At 41.3% G+C, this 20785-nt stretch overlaps 2 protein-coding genes across 3 annotated transcripts in view; one reads left to right on the top strand and one right to left on the bottom strand.

Annotated features, from left to right (window-relative positions):
• Positions 1 to 2580: 2580 nt before the first annotated feature.
• On the bottom strand, positions 2581 to 19831 carry LOC109956804 (phosphatidylinositol 5-phosphate 4-kinase type-2 beta). 2 transcript variants are annotated; one of them, XM_020594155.1, is made up of 10 exons: positions 19451 to 19831; positions 11588 to 11685; positions 8570 to 8666; positions 8293 to 8445; positions 7876 to 8022; positions 6748 to 6786; positions 6197 to 6310; positions 4449 to 4710; positions 4046 to 4149; positions 2581 to 2780 (listed from the first exon to the last, which is right to left on the bottom strand). In XM_020594155.1, the coding sequence occupies exons 1-10, from the start codon at positions 19508 to 19510 to the stop codon at positions 2700 to 2702; spliced, it is 1155 nt and encodes a 384-aa protein (XP_020449811.1). In that variant the 5' UTR covers positions 19511 to 19831; the 3' UTR covers positions 2581 to 2699. The 2 variants fall into 2 exon arrangements, with proteins under 2 accessions (XP_020449811.1, XP_020449810.1); XM_020594154.1 differs by lacking the exon at positions 19451 to 19831 and adding an exon at positions 16215 to 16871.
• Positions 19832 to 19870: 39 nt separating this feature from the next.
• The window catches only part of LOC109956805 (polycomb complex protein BMI-1), a 6105-nt gene continuing 5190 nt past the window's right edge, over positions 19871 to 20785 (top strand). The window contains 3 exon segments of the mRNA XM_020594157.1: positions 19871 to 19920; positions 20129 to 20256; positions 20718 to 20782. Of these exon segments, the coding sequence (XP_020449813.1) occupies positions 19910 to 19920; positions 20129 to 20256; positions 20718 to 20782 (204 nt within the window). The 5' untranslated portion in view covers positions 19871 to 19909.

Genomic DNA, 20785 nt, shown 5'->3' with positions numbered 1-20785 from the left:
AGTGATTTTAAATTTGTTGTCACCCAGGAATGGCAGCTTAAACCAGTCAAGTGTAGGCTGCATGTCTTCTGTGCAAAGCATGAAGCAGTAATTTTGAAGTTTTCTCCAGTCTAAGTTCAGCATCTTGTTGGCACAGGGTTGTTTGGTTTATTGCAAATGCTTATTAGTTTTCCAAAAGCATATTAACACACCACCAAGATAAGGCCAATGATACTTTTTAAAGTTTTGCACAATGTGCAAGCAAGATGAACTAATCCTTTTATTAAACTGGCTTTGGTCTGAATGTACAGTGAGGAACAGAAGTATTTGAACACCCTGCGATTTTGCAAGTTCTCCCACTTAGAAATCATGGAGGGGTCTGAAATTCACATTGTAGGTGCATTCCCACTCTGAGAGACAGAATTAAAAAAAGATCTCACCTCGTGGGGTATCACTGATGATAAGAAAGGTGAGGAATCAGCCCAGAACTACAAGGGAGGAGCTGGTCAATGACATGAAGAGGGCTGGGACCACAGTTTCAAAGGTCACTGTCGGTAGAACACTACGCCGTCATGGTTTCAAATCATGCATTGCACGGAAGGTTCCCCTGCTCAAGTCATCACATGTTCAGGCCCATCTGAAGTTTGCTAAAGACCATCTGGATGATCCAGAGGAGGCATGGGAGAAAGTCATGTGGTCAGATGAGACCAAAGTAGAACTTTTTGGTCTAAACTTCACTCGTCGTGTTTGGAGGAAAAAGAAGGATGAGTTGCATCCCAAGAACACCATCCCTACTGTGAAGCATGGGGGTGGTAACATCATGCTTTGGGGGTGCTTTTCTGCGAAGGGGACAGGACGTCTGCACTGTATTAAGGAGAGGATGAATGGGGCCATTTATTGTGCGACATTAAGCAACAACCTCCTTCCCTCAGTCAGAGCACTGAAGATGGGTCATGGCTGGTTCTTCCAACATGACAACGACCCAAAGCACACAGCCAGGATAACCAAGGAGTGGCTCCGTAAGAAGCATATCAAGGTTCTGGAGTGGCCTAGTCAGTCTCCAGACCTCAATCCAATATAACATCTTTGGAGGGAGCTTAAACTCCGCGCTGCTCAGCGACAGCCCTGAAACCTGACAGATCTAGAGGAGATCTGTGTGGAGGAGTGGGCCAAAATCCCTGTTGCAGTGTGTGCAAATCTGGTCAAGAACTACAGGAAACGTTTGACCTCTGTAATTGTAAACAAAGGTTTCTGTACCAAATACTAACACTGATTTTCTCAGGTGTTCAAATACTTATGTTCAGCAGTGCAAGACAAATAAATTCTTTAAAAATTATACAATGTGATTTCCTGAAATTTTTTTTCTTAATTCTGTCTCTCAGAGTGGGAATGCACCTACAATGTGAATTTCAGACCCCTCCATGATTTCTAAGTGGGAGAACTTGCAAAATCGCAGGGTGTTCAAATACTTCTGTTCCTCACTGTAGCTACGTATGTCTGAGTAGCTCCTGACAGCTAATTGTTCAATGTACTCTGTACTGCTCATATTCCTAGTTTTAAAAAGCAACTAAAAATGTAATCTAAAAACACTGTGAAGGGTATTCGTTAGCAGCACATTATAATATCAGCATGACATCATAGAATGACATGGCAGCAAAAACAAAATAGCAGATGAACAGTGAAGAAAACACCATAGCCAAACAATACAAACAAGATAAAACTCCCTTTAATATGCAATGAATCATTTTCAAGTAACCTTTTTCTAATGTCGCTTGGTAACAAAACAATACTGTATACAAACACAAAATTGCTACATTAATGTAAACAAGATATAAAAATGATCCTTATGGTAATAAAACAAGTATTTGCTGCAGAGTTCCCCTTTTTTCTTAGAACAACCTTCACCAAACTCATGGTTAAAATTCCAGGAATATTCAAAAACAATATGGCAAAGGAACATTAAAACACCCATTTTTTTCTTTTTTTGTTTGTCAACACTCAGATGCTAAGTTTCAGTGGTGTGATGTTTCAACGTACTGGTACTGGAGTCTCAGATACACATCAGCCATGCATTTTGATATTGCATTCGTTTACTTAATACACCATTAGATATTAATGCGTTTATCCCGTCATTCCAATTTGTCAGCAGTACTTTTATTTTATTTGTTTTGTTATCAAGTTAGAGGCCTGACGGCCACTGTCTTAAGGTTTGTCATGCAATCTGGCCATTCTGCATCTGTGGGAGTGTGTGTTTACATCAGTGTGTGTGTGTGTGTGTGTGTGGCTAATAGAAATCATAAGAACAACAACATGAACAGAAACTGAAGAGACTGTACTAACGGACTGTTAACTGCTGAAGCTGACAAACTTGTTCAAGGCATTAGTGAGACAGTTTCCGTGCTGGCATGAAGAGGACGGGAGCACATAAATTAAAATAAACCAAAGGACAGGGAGATTATCAAGATGTCACAAGTTTTCCTTGCAGTGGATGGAGGAGTGAGGGAGATGGTGGTGGGGTGTATGACTTTGTGTAGGACACTGTAACAGGCTGGGTGGATCCTTCCTGCCAGACTTGTCTTGGCTGTGGGAGGATACTGGTAGTTTTTTTTTATTAATTTTTTTTATTTTGAAGGAGGGGGGAAATGGACATACACTAAGAGACGAGGGAGAAGGGAAATAAGTGCGTCACTGGACTGGGAAATGGACGAGGGGAGATGAGTCTATGATAATATGTTGGACATGAACTCGTAGAATCGTTTGGAGTACTGCTCTGGGTTCACTGTTGAGATCTCAGCCCCCGCCTGAAAAACAACAAGAAAGGCAAAACTATGAGACACATGCAAATACAGTATATAACATTTAGAAAAGCCAAGGTGACAGTTATAAAACAGTGCCCATACAGTTTATGCACCACAAAGCTGTGGTTCTCCGGTTAATTCTTCAGAATGTCAGAATGGTGGTCCCCATGTCACAATTAGCTGAAAACCCGAGCTACAACATCAACAATGCTAAAGTTTTTTTGATTCAACCAGCTAGAGGCTACAGTTTCTGCTCCAGCTCAGGAACTTCAACCTGCCCCAGGAGCTGCTGATACAGTTCTACAGAGGAATCATTGAGTCTGTTCTCTGCTCTTCCATCACTGTCTGGTTTGGCTCAGCAACCAAACGGGACAGGAACAGATTCCAGCGGACAGTCAGGACTGCAGAAAGAATCATCGGTGCCAGTCTGCCCTCCATGGAGGACCTGTACACCTCATGGGTCAAAAGGAGGGCAGAGAAGATTTCTGCAGACCCCTCACACCCTGGACACAAACAGATTGACTCCTCCCCTCTGGATGGTGCTACAGGTCACTGTACGCCAAGACAACCAGACACAAGGGCAGTCTCACAAGGATAAGGATAATCACCTTTATTGGCCAAGTATGTTACACACAAGGAATTTGCTTCCGGTACAGAACGGAGGCAGCCATCTGCGGTGCCAACTCAACCGATTCCGGTTGGGAGACGACTGCTCTACCCACCGCACCACTGTTAAAGCACATTGGGGGCCACTGACCTGGAGTCATTCTTTGTGTTTTAACATACTTGGCAATGAAGATTCTCATTCTGATTCTGTAATACAACTATTGGTTTTGCATCTTATTTACTTCAGAGTTACCTCAGATGCATTGTTATGCTGCAGATGTTCTCAGAGAAAGACACAACTTTGTCAAGAGCAAAACAGTCTCTGGCTGTTAAAGCTAACTGGCTCTGGTTAGCCTGCTGGGAGGCTGAGGCCACATGCAATGGCTAAGAGGTGAGGGGCGGACAGAGGTGAAAACCTGACCTTATGAAAAATTTAAAACAAAACCTGAATTAAGGCATTTTGAAATAAAAAACTAATAAAATTGTTAATATGAAAAAAGCAGTATATAATATTGAGTTGTTTTACTATACTAAATTGTTTCATAACTTTATATACAATTTGTTTTTTCATAATTTCTAGATTTTTTATTTAATTGGACAATTTATTTATTTATGACTGGCAACCATAAATCAATGAATCACATACAAGTCTTGAAACTCACCCCATGCTTCACAGTTTTGGCAGCATGTGCAGCTTTTTTCTTTGCGTCATAGTGCGTGAGGATGTCGATGATAGCCATGAAGTATATCTCCTTCTTCGCCACACCTGATACAAAAATAACAATTTAGTTTAATCTGAAAATAAAGTGACACCAGCTGTTGTGCTACTGTTCGCCATTGGTTGTTCAAGAGATAAGTTACGCCAGTGAAATGAAGTTCTCTTTTAAGAACTGTGTGCTAATAAACGCCTGGAATTTATGGTAAATGCCACAATACAAAAAGGTGAATAACCATTACTATGCAAATGTTCCTCAACAAACAACCATCTCAACAGCTTGTCTGTGGTTCATAAAAAGCTGCAGATCCATTCACTGTGTCAAGATGGATGTCAGAGACGATGCTCACTGTCATGGCTCTTGATTGCGTAAACGTCCACAGAGGGGTCAAACTCCCCAGGGCCAAAGAATCCTCCACAGTTAAGAGGGTTTCCGGGGCTGTCAGGCGGAGTGCCGAAGGAGCCGGTGAGCGTGCCTCCACCCACTCCATCATTCTCGTACTCCTCTTCCTCTCCTGCACCCTCCACGTCCATCTCTTCCTGCTCTGCCCGCTCCACGTCATGGATACCCACCAGAAGACTGTAGTCCATGATCTTCAGGGTGGCCAGGAACTGACACACAACACACAGAGGAAAACAGTCAGGCTAAAGCCTTGTGGTGTCTTATAGTCTAGTCAAAATGAATATCCTAACTGTGTTAAAGATCTCTTTCATGATCAATATACCAAACTATCTAGTTAATGTACATATTCAAATTAACATATTAAATAATCAAATGATCACTTAAAACTTTAAACTAATGTTAAAAAAAATTTAAAAATCAAATAACAGGTTTTAAAGTGTGACAGCTCACTGCATCAGAGCTGTCACTCTGACAGCTCTGGACAACACAACTGTGTGTCAGACTGGGACCTCACAATGTCAATTCACTGAAAGACTGTGATTACCCAGCTGTAGGAGTGGGCCTAGTACACATTTTTGAAAAACTACAGCCTATACAACACCAGAGTGGTGGTAGAATGCTTTTAAGCCTTCGACAGTTTTTTTACATACACGTTTTTGGCACAATCCTTTTATTAATTTAACAAAAGAAGCCAAATTTCTAAATGTCAAATGTCATCTAAATGCATGCAGCTTTACAAGAACTTCAGTACGACAAAATACTGTCTGAAGCTGGCAAAATATTACAGATTACAAAGCTAAGAAAAAGAACAAATTTAACATAAAAACAAACAAAAAAAACAATTTCTTATACTAAAGCTTGAAAAAAATCAGATCAGTGACCTTAAAGAGCCCATGGTGCTTTACCTTGTTTTTTGAATTGTCTACAATGTTACAACAGTGAATTGTCATTTTAGATGTGACCTAAAGCTAAAAAAAAAAAAAAAAAGAGGTGCAAGTATGTTCTGGTACGTGTGTGCAGAGGTAACTCGGTTTATACAAGTCTCGCAAACTCTCACTTGCAAGACTATTTTTTACCTAACAAAATTAAGTATTACGTGATAGTTTAAGGATTTCCTTGAATGGTCATAATCTCCAGGCAGTTGTGCATTCATGGTAGCTTGCCTGACATCCACCAGTACCATTGTAAAAGCAGAATATTTTGACTGCGTGCAGTTTTGTGGATATGTTTTACCTCCTGCTGCTGCACTGTAACCAGAGGATGTGGAGAAAAATACAGGGCCTGGGGTTACTGCATGTCCAGGAATGTTCCTATACAGGGACTCGTTGTTTTACCTGACCAGGTCAAACCTACAAGCAGCCGCCAGTGAAGCCCCTGTGGTGGTGAATGATCAGCTCAACGCTGGATTCCCCCAGAGCACAGTACCTGTTTGTTTTGACTGCTTGAGGCCAGAGTTACCCAAGATTAAACATTAAATGGCTGGAAATGAGCATGCCATAGGCTCTTCAAGTTTTAACATGTAAAAAAGATTGGACTTTGGTCCTGATTACGAAGGCACATTTACCATGTTTATGTTCTCTGGAGTGACATATAGTCAGGATTTTGACTTACAGGAAAAATAACTTCAGTGGGACAAAACTATGCTATATTGCTCAGTTCTAGAGCAGATTAGGTGAGAATGTGGATGTGCCTCACCTCTACGTCCCGTTTTAGCTTTTCCAAAAAGAACTTCTTGTTGTCATCTCCTATCTGCAGCTTGTGGCCTTCATTTAAGAAGTCATTGTCTTTAAATGTGGGAAGTTCTTTAGCCTGAACAGCAACAAGGAGTCATGTATCAAACCATAGCAGGATAAAATTAAAGTGTAAATACATTTTTCTCAAATTAGGATTCTTAGTTTTATTTGGTAATGCGGAAAATACAGATGATATAACAAATACACAGAGATAAAGGTCAAAAATCATTGGATCTTCAGTGTTTCTGGTCATGCTGAGAGGCAGACATCACACTGTAACAACTAGACAACTGTCGGCTGACTCTTCTACACATACTAACGCACAGTACAAGTAGTGGAGTGTTTCCACACTGACAGCATCAAGCCATGCACAGGTTACTGGGAGTACATCTGCTCACTTATAAATATCTTAATTTAGCTGTCATTTGACAAGTTTGGCTTTGGGGTCAGCTAAGGGCATTTATTTTTGTCCCATCATGTCAGCAGCCGTCAGCACACAGCAATAAAACATACCTTTTCCTTGTCACTGGCTTCCCTGGAGACTGTCGAACCCTAAAAACAGGGGAAAATAAGAATAAAATTAGAATTAATTGAATGCAGCTCAAGGAACATCAGAGGCTTTGTTAATATATCACCTGCTTCACCGCAGACAGCAGCTTTTTAAACTGTCAGTATTAGAAAGGGAAGGTTGTTTTCTCCAGAGAATACCTGGCAAGAGGAGAGGCACATGCTACTGTATGATGCTGTTTGCCGGGAGTAAACAAACAAGCAGTCTGGTCACAAGTGCTGGCAGGGAGACTGTTCACAATAATGTTTGGCACAAATCTGGCCTTTATCAGTGATCTAAACTTGTAATGTCAAGAAAATGTTATTGCAAGATTATGAACTTTCATTGATCCAGTTCACTGATGGGGCCTCTTACAAAGACAAAAGGTAAATTAGACAAAAAATTCAGACCATCCACTTCCTGTGCATCTTTAACTACGACTAAGACCATAAAGGAACACACACTGACAAGTGAATACTATAAACACAGACTTCACATGTGACAATGGTACAGCAACATCAGCCTGCATCATGGCCTCAGTAGCGATAGATTACTCAAGCTTTTTCACAAACTGGGGACGCAAATGTCAGTGAATTTCCTTAATTATTGGGTGTGTAAAACGTGACAGCGGTGGTTTTATACTGTTGGCGCTGCCCATAATCCTGCAAAATCCAAGTGAAAAAGGTATCTGAGGAATAAATTAAGCAGTGACTGAAACTGTAATAAAAGTCTTTATCTAAATTTGCAGTGCTCTGACCCTGCTTAGTTGTTTTATCCAAACACACAATTACTCAAATAATAAACCAATCGTTGTCAGCTATTAATGTCATTGTTTTACTACCCTGTCTTGATTTTTTCCCCCACAACCATTCATTTTCTTTTTACATTTTAAAAAATGATTTTTGCATCATATGCTCCTACATATCAAACTGCACGTTGCTTGCAACTCAATCATTAAAGTGGGTACACATATAATGAGAGCTGGATGTATCCCAATAAAGCTCTGATAAATATTTTTTACCCTCTACTCTAACTTAAGACATTTTATTCCCATAGTCACATATCACACATGTACAGTAAGCTACACATCTCACCTTCAGGTCATATTTGCGGTGTACAGTCAGGCGATGGCTGAATACATTGCGGGTCACCACCATGTAGGTCTCCACCCCGTCCACTGTTAGCCTGTACATGCCCAGGAACTGAGGGAGCAGCGTGTTGCCATGACACTCCACTATAAACTGGAGACAATCAGTGGAGGAGAGCACTGTGTGTAATGGGAAGTGTGGCACTGAGGAACCAAATACACAATATGAAAGTGATCAAAACTGGACACAGCTCTGCCCTACACTCATAATTTATGCTGTGCTGCATTATCTACAAACGTGGGTGAGTTTTAAATGTACTCTGGTACCAATACTCAGCCCACGTGACAGAAATAAAGGCACTGAGCCAAAAATACTCAGGTGTTTGAGTTCGTCAGCTCTGTGTGGTTCTAACAGAGCCTCTACCTGGTGGTATTTCTTTAGGATGTTGTGCATTTCAGCGATGTCCTCACTGGACACGGTTTTGATTACAAAGCGGTGGTCATAGCTGGACAAGAAGCGGTTGCCGAAGCGACCCTGCGAGTCGCTATTGAGTGGGGCACTCCTGGTCAGAGAGTTCTGCCAAAGAAACAACATCCAGCACATTCTTACTTTGAGTAAAAAAGTGCCCCAAGAGCTTCTCAGAGTTTTCATTTCATTGCAATCTTAGAAGTTTGTTGCATCTTAGTTACAAGTGGTGCACCTGGTAATCCTGGTCATCAATGCAGAATCTCTCCCTCAGGTTCCTGAACACCATGGGACAGTACTCTTTGAACTTAAAGCGACTAGGTAGGTTTTCTCTGGCAGGGGACAGACAGAGTCACACAGTCAGTACAAGCCACAGGAGCTCAGAGGTTTATTGATGAAAATGAGGAAGACGATTAAATGTGTGCTAACTGCTGGCTTGATTTCTGCTTTTGTTTGGATCCTGCACAAACACAATGAACAGTTGACCCTCACATCTACAGATGTGCTCCTCTGTGTGCATTGTTCTAGTTTAGGTGCTGTCTGGTTGTTAGATGAGAATAAAGTACTGTACAGTGAACGGCAAAGTAAACCTCAACATCAGTCACTTTCATCAACATTTCATTGTAACTTCTTAAAAATGAAGCAGGTTTCATCACATGTGAACTAAGTCCATACAAATCTAACCAGTGAACTTAAATATACACACATATGCTTGTTACTGGCTATTAGGAACATCTTTTATTCCCAGCAGCAGATAGAAGAAATAGACACATATGCCAAGTTAAGAAATGTACAATCACAAAACAAAATCTTAACAGCAAATCAGAACTATTACTAAAATGACAAAGCTTAAGTTTGAAATGCAAAATATCAAGTTTCAGGGACTGCCCTGCTTTCCTTCACAATGCAATGTGGCTCTTGCATGCAAAAATATATGCTGGCATTTTTTAACCTGGTCTTAGTGACATAACTGTGACCATTCTGACTGAGTTGTGCGTAATTAGGCACTTGTGTCTTCTGAATGTCTACAACGGAGGTGGTGAACGCCAAGTTCGCCTGACAGTTGGCTGCAATGAGAATAAAGAAATACTCAAATTTCTACCTTGTGTCTTGCATTTTCGCTATTTGCTATTACACACATTTGAGTTTCCTATTATTGTTGGCTGGTGGTTTGTGATCACACATTTCTATCAGTGTCACTTTACTTGGATACAATTTCTTCTATAACAGCTGTAAAATTATCACTTTGAAGTGCTGACACAGAAGACCAAACCAAACTGCACTGTTATTTGATGTGTCAAGAGAAACAGTCTTCAAAATCACAACAAATGCAGCTGCACAGACAAAAACGACCAGGACTCTCAAGGTGCCACTAAACGTGACATGATAGACAAACAGTATTCTTCAGGTTGCATGATGAATGACATGCAACCTAATCATTTGTGTTCACCTTATTTTGTCCACTCTTACATACAGTACTAAAGGGGCACATTTCTCTGGCTCTATGTGATGCTATTCTCAGTCCTTCAGCTCGAGAGAAGACACTACCCTGCTCCAGTCCTGTGCTGCTGCTACTTTGCCACGAGAACAATCTGAATTGCAAAGCTGCACAGTTAACTGCTGTGTGGGGCAGTTAACCGCACAATAATCTCTCCACTCTCATATTATGGCCAGTGGATTCTGAGTATAGCAAATATTAGGCTATTCTGCTTTTGTACAGTGGTGGGATTTCATGCAAAGAAACACAAAACAAACAAAAAACAACAACATAAAAACAAACAGCTAATGGCATGACCTGTAGCTCAACTTACAGATAAATTCTAATGATCAGGTGATATCAAAAACTCACAGTACAATACTGCCAGGATAAAAAGGCCACAATTTATTTAAAAAAAAAAAGAGAAAAATTGCACTTTAATAAATAAAGTGCTTTATCTTTATTAAAATAAAAGTAGGGGGCAGCACGGTGGCGCAGTGGTTAGCACCGTTGGGACCTTTCTGTGTGGAGTTTGCATGTTCTCCCCGTGCTTGCGTGGGTTCTCTCCGGGTACTCCGGCTTCCTCCCACAGTCCAAAGACATGCAGCTTAGGTTGATTGGTGTCTCTAAATTGCCCCTAGGAGTGCATGTGCATGTGTGTGGTTGTCCGTCTATGTGTTAGCCCTGCGATGGATTGGCTTCGCCCAATTGCCGGCCGGGATTGGCTCCAGTAGCCAGCCATGACCTAAGCATGTGCAAAAACTTGGCATAAATTGTCACTGGCACTGAATGTGACAATGTGTCAGTAGCAGTCCATCCAACCATTCCCAGCTGATACTGGGTGAGAGGCAGGGTACACCCTGGACAGGTCACCAGTCTATCACAGGGCTGACACTTAGAGACAGACAACCACACACACTCACTCCTAGGGGCAATTTAGAGTCACCAGTCAACCTAAACTGCATGTCTTTGGACTCAATTCACATTGACAGTAAATGCAAATAACTTCGGTTTTGTCAAGAGAACCATCTTGCAGGTCTTTGAAGGTTAACTCGCCATTCAAAAGACCTTTTTCTTTACCCATCTCTGCTGCTGCATCGCTTCTTGATTTCCCAAACTATGGGGCGGGCCAAGGGTCATAATTATAGAATGTACATGCTTCAAAATATTTTGTGACATAAAAGGAATTTGCAGGAGTGTCTTTATCGCGTTAACTTTGACAGCTCTACTGAAAGTACTACTAATATTGAAAATGACCTGCTTTATTTACTAAGTGGTTGGTTTTGCATATGTGCATCCAGTTTGTTTGCCAGTCTCCACTAAAGTGTAGCGCACAGTCGTGTCCCAACTGTTTCTATGAGATGTGTCCAGGACTGTCTCAGTCTTAAACTGGACTAGTATTGTCTTTGCAAGTTTCTTTGTCTGTCACTTTCCTTTCTGCCCTTGTCATTTGAAATTGGAAAACAAAAATGCTGCCATACAACAGCTCTATAATTTGACAATGGAGCACCCACTATGTTAGTTTCAAATTCAGAAACCTGAATGCAGTTATACTAGCTAAATGACCATATCCTAGTAGATACTTTCAGTTGCATCGAGGAATGTTTCTATTGCCATATTGTGAAATTACAAATATTGCTATAATCACATGTAACGAGAACATCAAACAAACTGTTAATCATTTTGGGAGCAACAGCAGGTGTTCTGATCTCTGATGGTTGGGTCATATTGTTTACATGTGGTTCATGGACAAAGGATAACCAGTGATGTACCTACTTGTTAAATAGGTGGTTGTCCACTTTGATCTTACTGTAGGCTTTAAAGTCATCTGGCATCAGCATTACTGGTACAGGCACATTACTTAGCTCGTTAATCTGAGAGAGAGAAGTGAGAAAGAGAAGGTCAGACAGGAGCCTGGAGAAGAGAGGAAATCCTGACATATACACCAGATGGTACAGCTAGTCAGGAATTATGATAAATCAAAGCAACATTTGCAGTTTGAATAACATGTTTAAAACAGACTCAACTGTTCCAGTCAAACAGAGGACCCAACTTTGAAGGAAGGAATAAGACTGCTCCAAAGTGGGGGGGCGAGTGGGGAATTTATTTATTTATTTACATACATATATAAACTGTGTTATCAGTCTCATGTGACCTGTACACATTCTATCAAATCTCTTGCAAGTGTTTGCCATCAGCAAACATTAACTTTGGGGTCAAAGCACAGGTGAACAGTTTTTCTTACTAGTGCTGCTGAGCCCCAAGACACTGATCCTATCTGCTGAAACACATCCAGAGCTAAATCTCACACTAATGCACTTCAGAAAAACCATGTAGAGTATCAAGTAAACAGCCATAGAAGAGAAACGTCAAAGAGCATCAGAAAATAAGTTATTTCATTCAGCTTTTGTGGGAGATACCCATAATAGGCAGCAGACAAACTGAAAAGGGTTGGGAAAAATAGTCTATTTGAACTTTTAATACAGGTTCTTATCATGTCGAAAGTCAAGTCAATGCCTGATCATATATTCATTTTAATGCAATGAATACAAGATGCTGTTACACCAGTGTAATAGCTACTCAAAACAATATTATGTTTTGGAAAAGTGATTTAATCTTTTCAGTTAGCACACACATACACACAAGTTGATTCCAGCTGATTCCAGTCTTTTGGTCCCAGATAAAAAATAAAAATAAAAATCAGCCTAAACCCAAGAACAATAAAAACATTTATTTCCACAGAGTTAGCTTCTAGTGTCTGTGGAGGTCAATGTTGGCTATGTGAAAATATAACTAAATGAACCGGAAATGTATGTCTTTATGAGGCGTGACAATGTAGTTATGGTGTTTCTAACTAAAAGTCACTTTATAAACACAGGGCTTGACATTAAGCTTTTTCAGCCACCTGCCCAAACTTGACCTTTGGGCAAGTGACTGAGATGTTTTACTTGCCTGATAGTCAAACTAACTAGTGCAAAATTGAAAATCTATAGGCCCGTCAAAAATGTTGGACCAATTTTAAAGTAATTTGGTTCCACTTCATAACCCTCTGGCACTGGTGCTTCACCATACTTTTTCCTTTTCAGTTTCATTTTATTTATTATTGATTCTGACTGTTTGACAGACACAACCCAAAGGCATCATGGACAGCTAGTAGACAGCAAACAACAGTTGTTTTGAACACAGAAAGATGGATATAGACAATCACAATCACATATATATTTCACTTGCCTAAAAGTTTATTTGCCCCGGACAAACAGGCAAGTATTACAGTAAATAATACACAATTAAATGTGCCAAAGAATGAGAAAGCATTTGTACAGAAGCTCAGTATACGAGTTGTATGATGTTTACCCATTATCTGGCCCCAAAGAGGGGGGTGCCAGGCCATGCTGTCAGTGACTTCTTTGTGGCGGCCCACCACAATATCAACACTGACCGTCATATATTGATTTAAAATAGGTTAAATTTTATTTCAGTACAGTGCTGTGCGTAGCACATGTATTCACTCAGTTCCTCCGTGCCCCGCTCTATTTCTCACACACACAAACACATGACAACCACGACGACAGACCGTCTGTGGACAGCTCCTCTTCCCCCTGTATTTTTAACACAGTGCTGTCAAATGTGGAGATCCAACTCTTCTAACATGTTATTAGCAAGCTAGCAAGGCTGGCTAAGCTAATGTTAGAATACAGCTGTTGTCGAGGTCAGCATGCTGTATATAGCATGAATGTATATGGACTGCTCTGCAAGTGGATAAAGTTAATGCTAGTTCTTTAACTCCGATGCTGAATGTTTGACCCCTCAGTCCAGGGGAAAATCGAAAAATGTGTGAAAGCTGATCAGTTCGATCAGTATGAATAGTGATCCAATTGATTTGTTTTGAATATTTACTGGCTTCAACCAGTGCTGCTGAAGCAGCAAGAGGGGGTCAGGAAGAAAGAGATGTAGGAGAGCAACATGCTGCTGCTATGGGAGAGCCAGCTAGTGCAGGAGGGACAGGTCATATGTACACCACAGTTGTAACCCACTATAGTATATATAAAAATTAAATTAAATTTAAAAAAGCTTGGACACCCCCTGTGAACTGTGGGAAACACTGCATGCCATCATAAATCTTCAGGGCCCTCCGACAAGCAACACCATTTTCCAGACCTAACCTACCCTTAACACAAAGCATCTCTGAACCCTATCCTCACACCAGGCAAAGAGCAGATGTGTGGCTTGACACACAGCATCTGCTTTGTATTTACTCAGGTTAAGTAGTGGCCGGCCCAAATGGCTTGTAATGGCAGTCACCTCTGAGAGCCAAGCCCACTCAGTTGTCCAACTTCTGACACTCTACCAAGATTATCTAACAAAGGAAGAATACACTACTAAAAACCACAGTGAGGAAACTATATTATCACCAACACCAATACAAATTCTGTGTGGGTGTAGGAGCGAAGGCAAGTCTACAGGGTCATGAGGTGGGCCCCCTCTTACTAACTGGTGTTTCACTGAGTTGGGCCCACAACACTGAGAAGGCTCAACAGTGTGTTCCAGAACCACCTTCTCTTTGCCTGCACCCACACACCCAACACAACCCTTCATCTACTCAGGTTAATTCAGGCTAACTGTTACCAGTCACTAGAACTAGCAAACATTTCAGCTGCTGTTCTAGCCACCAAACATTTAAAATAACTCACACATAACTAGCCAAACTTCTGAGAGGATGTGCAGAAGTGATACTACACCTGAACACAAGGGTCCTCGCCTATCCATCCTTAGGATTTTGAGGAGTTGGAAGAACATCATAAGTTGCATCTAGAATGAATCTAATCTTTCCTGCCACCATGTCCCACATTTCCATCTGACTAAGTTTTTTCCTTTCTATGTGGAGCCCTAGAACACACTGTGTTCATCATCAGACTATGTTCTTGTGTCATTTAATAACGCTGGATGGGCAGCACAATAAAACTCCCCCTTAGCTATAAACACCAGTGGATCTGAGTGGGCAATTGACTTGACATGGCATAAAAAAAAAAACAGCTTCTATTTCTGAGAGGTTATCAGTATCACACACGTGCAGTACACCTAAGCACCAAATGACAATGTATTAAAGTCCTCCAGCATCACAGCTAAAGCACTATTAAAAATGCATACAACTTCTGACTGGAAGAAAACAGCTTTGATGAGAACTCCGTTTGAAGTCTTGAATCAGCTTCCCGCCCACACCTAAAAATCACCAGGCTTGTGTGCTGCACCCACACACTCACTGCCAAAGTTCAACCGCTGAATACTGGAAATACTGCAGTGAAAAACATATCATTAGCTGCTTCATTTATCCCTTGGTTGGATTTTATTCACCCTGTCAAGTGTGCAAGTGCTTTTTGCTCTTATGTCTCACACAGAAACAAACACAGCTTGATACAGACACATAAATGCATTTCCTGTCACTGTGTCAAATCTGTTGTTGTCACTATCAGCAGTTTGAGAAAAAAACACATTTGAGCTATAACTAATTATTAACACATTCTGTGCACAAATGTCATTTGACCACAACAGGAGGGGCTGCTTTTCATGCAACACTTGAAATGTGAAAGAGTGGCTGTCTGACATAACAGCTAAAAGGTGTATTGCACATAAGGCAAGAATAAACTGCTGGTGCAAACCCACTCCATCCATCACGGAGTGTCTAATCTGTCCTTCACTGAGCTTTTCATAGCCAGAGGGTACCTCAGCCAGAATTTAATGTGATATATTTTCTGCTCTATTTATAGGGAAATGATGTGATGGGAGTAAACTGCAGCCATTGGATGCATGCACCAAGCATAGCAGCTGCAAACAAGAGCTCCGAGCAGGTTTGTTTAAACAATAGGCAGGCTTCTATCTGCAGCTGTGGATCTGAAAAATCAGTATAACCTGCTGCTCCGGCTGCCTGACACACCCCTCCCACTCCATGCCTGCACTACAGCATCCGCAGCTCACGACTTGGCTCCCGAACACCTAACCATCAATCATTTATGACTGCAGATTGCTGCTGCTGTACTTTAAGACTGCACGACCGGCCGCGAAAATGCAAATTTTCCGGTTATCATTTCAAACACTAGTTGGCTGCCTGCGAAAGGCACGCTTCAAGAGCAGCAACCCGCGGCTAGCTAACGTTACTGTTGCAGACTGTATGATAACAGCAAACGTTAGGTCAACGTTGAGTCACCCGGCAGACGCCTCTCCAAGCATAATACTAAATACCTGGCGAATATCCAAGAAAAAGAAAAACTGCCTGGCGACTGAAAGCATCAGAGCTGTCTTGACAGATGAGGGGAACTGGCTAACAAGCTAGTAGGCTAGCTAAATCAAAACAGCAGCATAAACAAAGCGCACGCTAACAACAGGAAGACGTTTAAAATGTATTTACCGTATGGTTGACACCCCACATTAAAACGCTGAGAATGGGCTCGCTTGCACGGAATAGTTTCACTTTCTGTCCTATAAAATGCTTCTTTTTCGTCTTGGTTTTGCTGGCGCTGACGGGCGCTGCACTGGTGGAGTTAACATTAGATGCCATGTTTCAGGCTGGAAATTCAGGGTACGCAAGACGGCGCTTAACAGTTACTGTAGTTCAACATACAACTAAAAACTGGAAATATAAGAGCGCTCTAAAAAAAAAAAAAAACCTATAAGTGCATCGTGCTTGTCGTCCAACTCGCAGTGAGCGTCAGGGTAGGATAACTGTCTTGCTGGGAGTCAGCGGTATAGCATTTTGCGCCGTCACCACCCTTCCTCCTCCCGAGCAGGCCGCGGTGGCGTCCGGAAAGCAGCTAGCCGGCCATCAGGCTATAGCAGTCTCTCTCACACACAAAAAAAAAACACCCGAAGTAGTGAGTGCTTGCCGAACAGCTCCTCTCCTTTCCCTTTAACGTCTGCAACCCTAGACTAGTGTGATGCCGTTTTGCTTAGAAGTGAGTAATCCCATCATGATGTGCCCGAGATTGTTGTCAGTCAACGCCAACCAACGCTGCGTTCGGTATCTCCTCAAGATGGCGTCGCTGTTGCACTTCACCCAGAGCATAGGATGTATAGTTCACAGTCAACAGCGCCGAAGACAGGCCACCAGCAGAACTACAGGGGCTCCTAGTCCTCACATTGGACCAGAAATCTCAGCCTTGTTTTCCCAACATTCTGTCTGTACTTAATGTGGGAAGCCTTGATTTTACATTTATTACACCTTGCCACTAGGCAAAGAGTAAAGCTAACTAACCCTGGCCCTTACACTCAGAAGAGATACTACATTACTGTACTATTTCATAAATAAAGAAAACCAAATAAGTGCGAGTCTAGTCTTTTGCTCTGCAAAAATAGACTAGTAAAGGTCTAATTAAATTCTGGAAACTTAAAGACACGGTTTAGGCTATATTGGCTATGGTATATACACATAAAAGGTAGCCCAAGTATAAGATGTGAAGATACATTATTGATTATCTCTGGTTTTATCATTCTGAAATAATTACAGACTATTTTGATTTATAGGGGGTCTAAAGCTAATCTAAAGGTGCCCGAGATTAAACATTAAATGGCTGGAAATAGCTAAATGAGCATGCCATGGGCACTTTAAGGATAATTATGGGATGCTTACTGCATTGCACTGTTCATATGTGTAACAGATGGCAATAAAAATAGAAATTAAATTTAAAATACCATATGTAAGTGATTATACAGTGATTTTATAAAGCTCATTTTACTAGTTATGGTTAGTACTACTACAGGTGTAAGATGTCTTCTGTAGCCTGATGATGTCTCAGCCTGGGCTTGGGGAGGACATTCATAAAGGAAAACCTGCTTTACAAACAGAGGACACAGAGTTTGAAAGACAGGTGCTCACCAGACAGGCAGAGTCTAACAAAGAGATACTCTTGAATTGCATTTTGGGAAGTGTACCATTGTTTTAGAAGCTGAACCCAAAGAGACCAAAAGTCAGGATATTTCTATTTGAAATCTGTCACTTGTGATTCTCCCAGCTTTATGGAAATATGATATGAAATTACAGAGGCGCTACTTGAAAAATATTCATAAATATATACAGCTACTCTAATATGTATAGCTGTAATAATTTAGTTTAAATAATTTTTAGTTATTTTTTCAAGAAACCTGTTCAAAATCCAAGGACTGCCAGCACAATTTTTTAAATTCCTCTTTAATCAGAAAGAAACCCTTGCATTTCTTACATCTCACTTTTATGACTACACAATTTAGGCTATATGTTCCAGCTATTACCGACCGTATTGTACTCTATGTACCTCCTCAGCAATGTTATGACTGAGTCTGACTTTTTCATAAGAACCTCAGAGAAAGCTCTTTATGTATATGTTTCCACTGGTAACAAATCTAGACGTTTGCAGTATTACTCAATACCAGCTGTCCCTAGGGCTCTTACTCAAAAGGTCAAAGATCGTTATTGTTATTCCACTACACATGCACATCTGCATACACATGCTGGAGTGAAATCAAATACTCCGGGTCCCGGTAATTAAACAAGGAGCCCCCGGTATGCTAAAAACAATCTTAGAATCAGAGAAGAAAGGAAAATATTACAATAAGCCCTGTAATTAGCAGCAGTAAGGAGGTAGCAGCGATGACTAGTCTTGAGACTGGTGCCAAGTGTAATAAGTCACCCAGAGCGCGCAGTAAGGCACAGCTGTGTTTTATTCACCTGCCAAACAGTCTGTTAGCAGAGTTAGTGGCATCTCTCATGATGCAGTGGGCCTTATTGAGTTTGGGGTGAAAGTTTTGATAATCTCTGCATAGTAGGCTACCTAATAAAAATACTCAGTGTTTTACAATACTGTTACTCTTTTTAGTGATTGTAGTCATCATATCCATTTTTGTTGTCCTGTCTGAATAGGTGCTGCTTTTGTTGTTAGCAGGGTCACGTGAAGAGGTAAATTTCTAATCTCGGCATAAAATGTTTAAACACTGATTTAATACATTATCAAAGTAAAACTAATTTAAACTACTTGATTGTTGTAAGAATAGCCTTCATAAAAATAAACTGAGTGCGGCTTCATGATTATATGAATAATAACAGTGATTTAATCAGATATAACTTTTGTTTAGGGTATACATCTTTTCAAAACCTTTCTCTGTTAATGTAAATCATTTTATTATAAACGTTGAAAGCCCGTTAGTTTTATTTTCTATTTTAAATGAATCTGATATTTTTATTTGATTAAAAAAAAATTAAATAAAAATGGAGCGTGCAAATTTCCGACTACATTTCACACATCCCTGCCGGCCACCCTAGAGCTGGGCCCCGGGACGTGAGGCCTGCAGGGCCTCTCAGCAATGCAAAATAACTTATGGTCAGATTCAGACAAACAGAGGGCGTGGCAAAACCGACTATTGTGCAACTTATTAAACTAGATAATTAAAATTTATGTGAATAAAAAAAAATACACGCACTGCTTGGCCCATACAGGATAAACCAAGGTAAACGTGAGCAGGGCCTGCAGAGATTGTGCGGATATACCCCGTGTGCCCCGTGAACGAGGCGACAAAATAATGTCACGTGATCCAAAATGGGCAGTCCTCTGACGGTGCTGAAAAAAGCCATTTTCTGGCGCTGCTGCAAATTCTGTTCAAGTCCAAATAATTTACCTGGATCGTCGTTGGGAGGAGAGGCAAACTTGTATGTCTGATCAGGTAGGAACGACGCATCGGTGATCGCTCTTTATCGGACACATCGCGCCGCTGCTTGCTGAGGCGCACACAAAGTGCACGGTGTCACATTTTGAGCCTCTTGTTCGCCTCCTCCTGATACAGCCCTGTCAGTGAATTTAAGATGGCTGCTTTAGCAGTGTGTTTTTTCTGTGGATCTGCACCCCCATCAGTGTTGGTGTTTCCACTGGATGTGTTTGGTTGCGGTGCTCGCTCGGACGGCGCAGCTCCGGAGAAATGGAAACGCTCTTTGTTGGTCCGCTGATCGAGGAGCAGAGCTGATGCACAAGATGAGGCCACACAGGGGCGATTCAGTATTCGGCTGCTGTGTACCACCACACTCACCCTGCATTTTGCTTCACGGCTCCTGCTCACAAACGTGTTATTTATCGCTAGAACATGGCATTCCAGTTACGTTTGTCGTCCGTCAGCCCTCTTTGTTGTGGTTTCACAACCTGCTGTCCCAAGGACGAGCTGCAGACATTGTCTAATAGCAGCTCTGTGGCAGCCACTCACGCACCATATGAGAGAGAACTAATAGTCTCAACAAGCACTGTGCACATTAACATAGGCTGCTGTGCCATAATATTTATATGTTGTTATTTGCTTCTTCTGCAGATTTGTCCAGATGGAAAAAATGCAGCCCAACCGGATAAAAATCACAGATCTGAATCCCCACCTCACATGCCCACTGTGCGCTGGTTACTTAATTGATGCCACAACCATCGTAGAGTGCCTGCACTCTTGTAAGTTCTCCACATGAGAGCATGTATGCAGTGTTCATCTCAACCCCAGTGAGAACCGAGCAAAGACCTTGCAGTGTTATGCACAGTAAAGAGACCTCCTGCATATGTTGTGGTTATAGGGAGGTGGGCAGGATGTGAGCCCACCTTAATGTTAATTTTTTAAAATCAGCCCTATAGGAAGTCCACAGGTAACATCTGTGTGCTCATTAATAGTGTGATGCATGTGACACATACTGAGTCTGAGATGTTGGCTCAATGTCGCTGTAGCTCTGGAGGCTGGCACTGTGTTGTTCAGATTGTATCTGTGTCCTCAGTCACGCTTCACAGTGGAAACAAAAGTGTTATTGTATTACACAGCATTGTAATTGTTCCTAAATCTGATTCCACTCCATGAATGACACATTAACACTGATAATGATAGAGAGCAATGTTTTAGCATCTGTCTGTCTTCTTCTGTATAGTTTGTAAAACATGCATCGTTGCCTTTCTGGAGACGAATAAGTTCTGCCCTCGATGTGATGTCCAGGTT

This window comes from Monopterus albus, unplaced genomic scaffold (genome assembly GCF_001952655.1).
Source record: "Monopterus albus unplaced genomic scaffold, M_albus_1.0 scaffold22.1, whole genome shotgun sequence".
Classification (NCBI taxonomy): domain Eukaryota; kingdom Metazoa; phylum Chordata; class Actinopteri; order Synbranchiformes; family Synbranchidae; genus Monopterus; species Monopterus albus.
This window is presented reverse-complemented; position numbering and strand designations above follow the sequence as displayed.

What these genes read in the sequence shown, in the direction of transcription:
- LOC109956804 (XM_020594154.1), bottom strand. Translation starts at nt 16,364, where the DNA reads ATGGCATCTAATGTTAACTCCACCAGTGCAGCGCCCGTCAGCGCCAGC. An exon ending in ACCGCAAATATGACCTGAAG is followed by an intron (nt 6,787 to 7,875) that starts GTGAGATGTGTA and finishes CCCTGTTTTTAG; the next exon opens with GGTTCGACAGTCTCCAGGGA. An exon ending in AGCTAAAACGGGACGTAGAG is followed by an intron (nt 4,711 to 6,196) that starts GTGAGGCACATC and finishes GTTGTGTGTCAG; the next exon opens with TTCCTGGCCACCCTGAAGAT.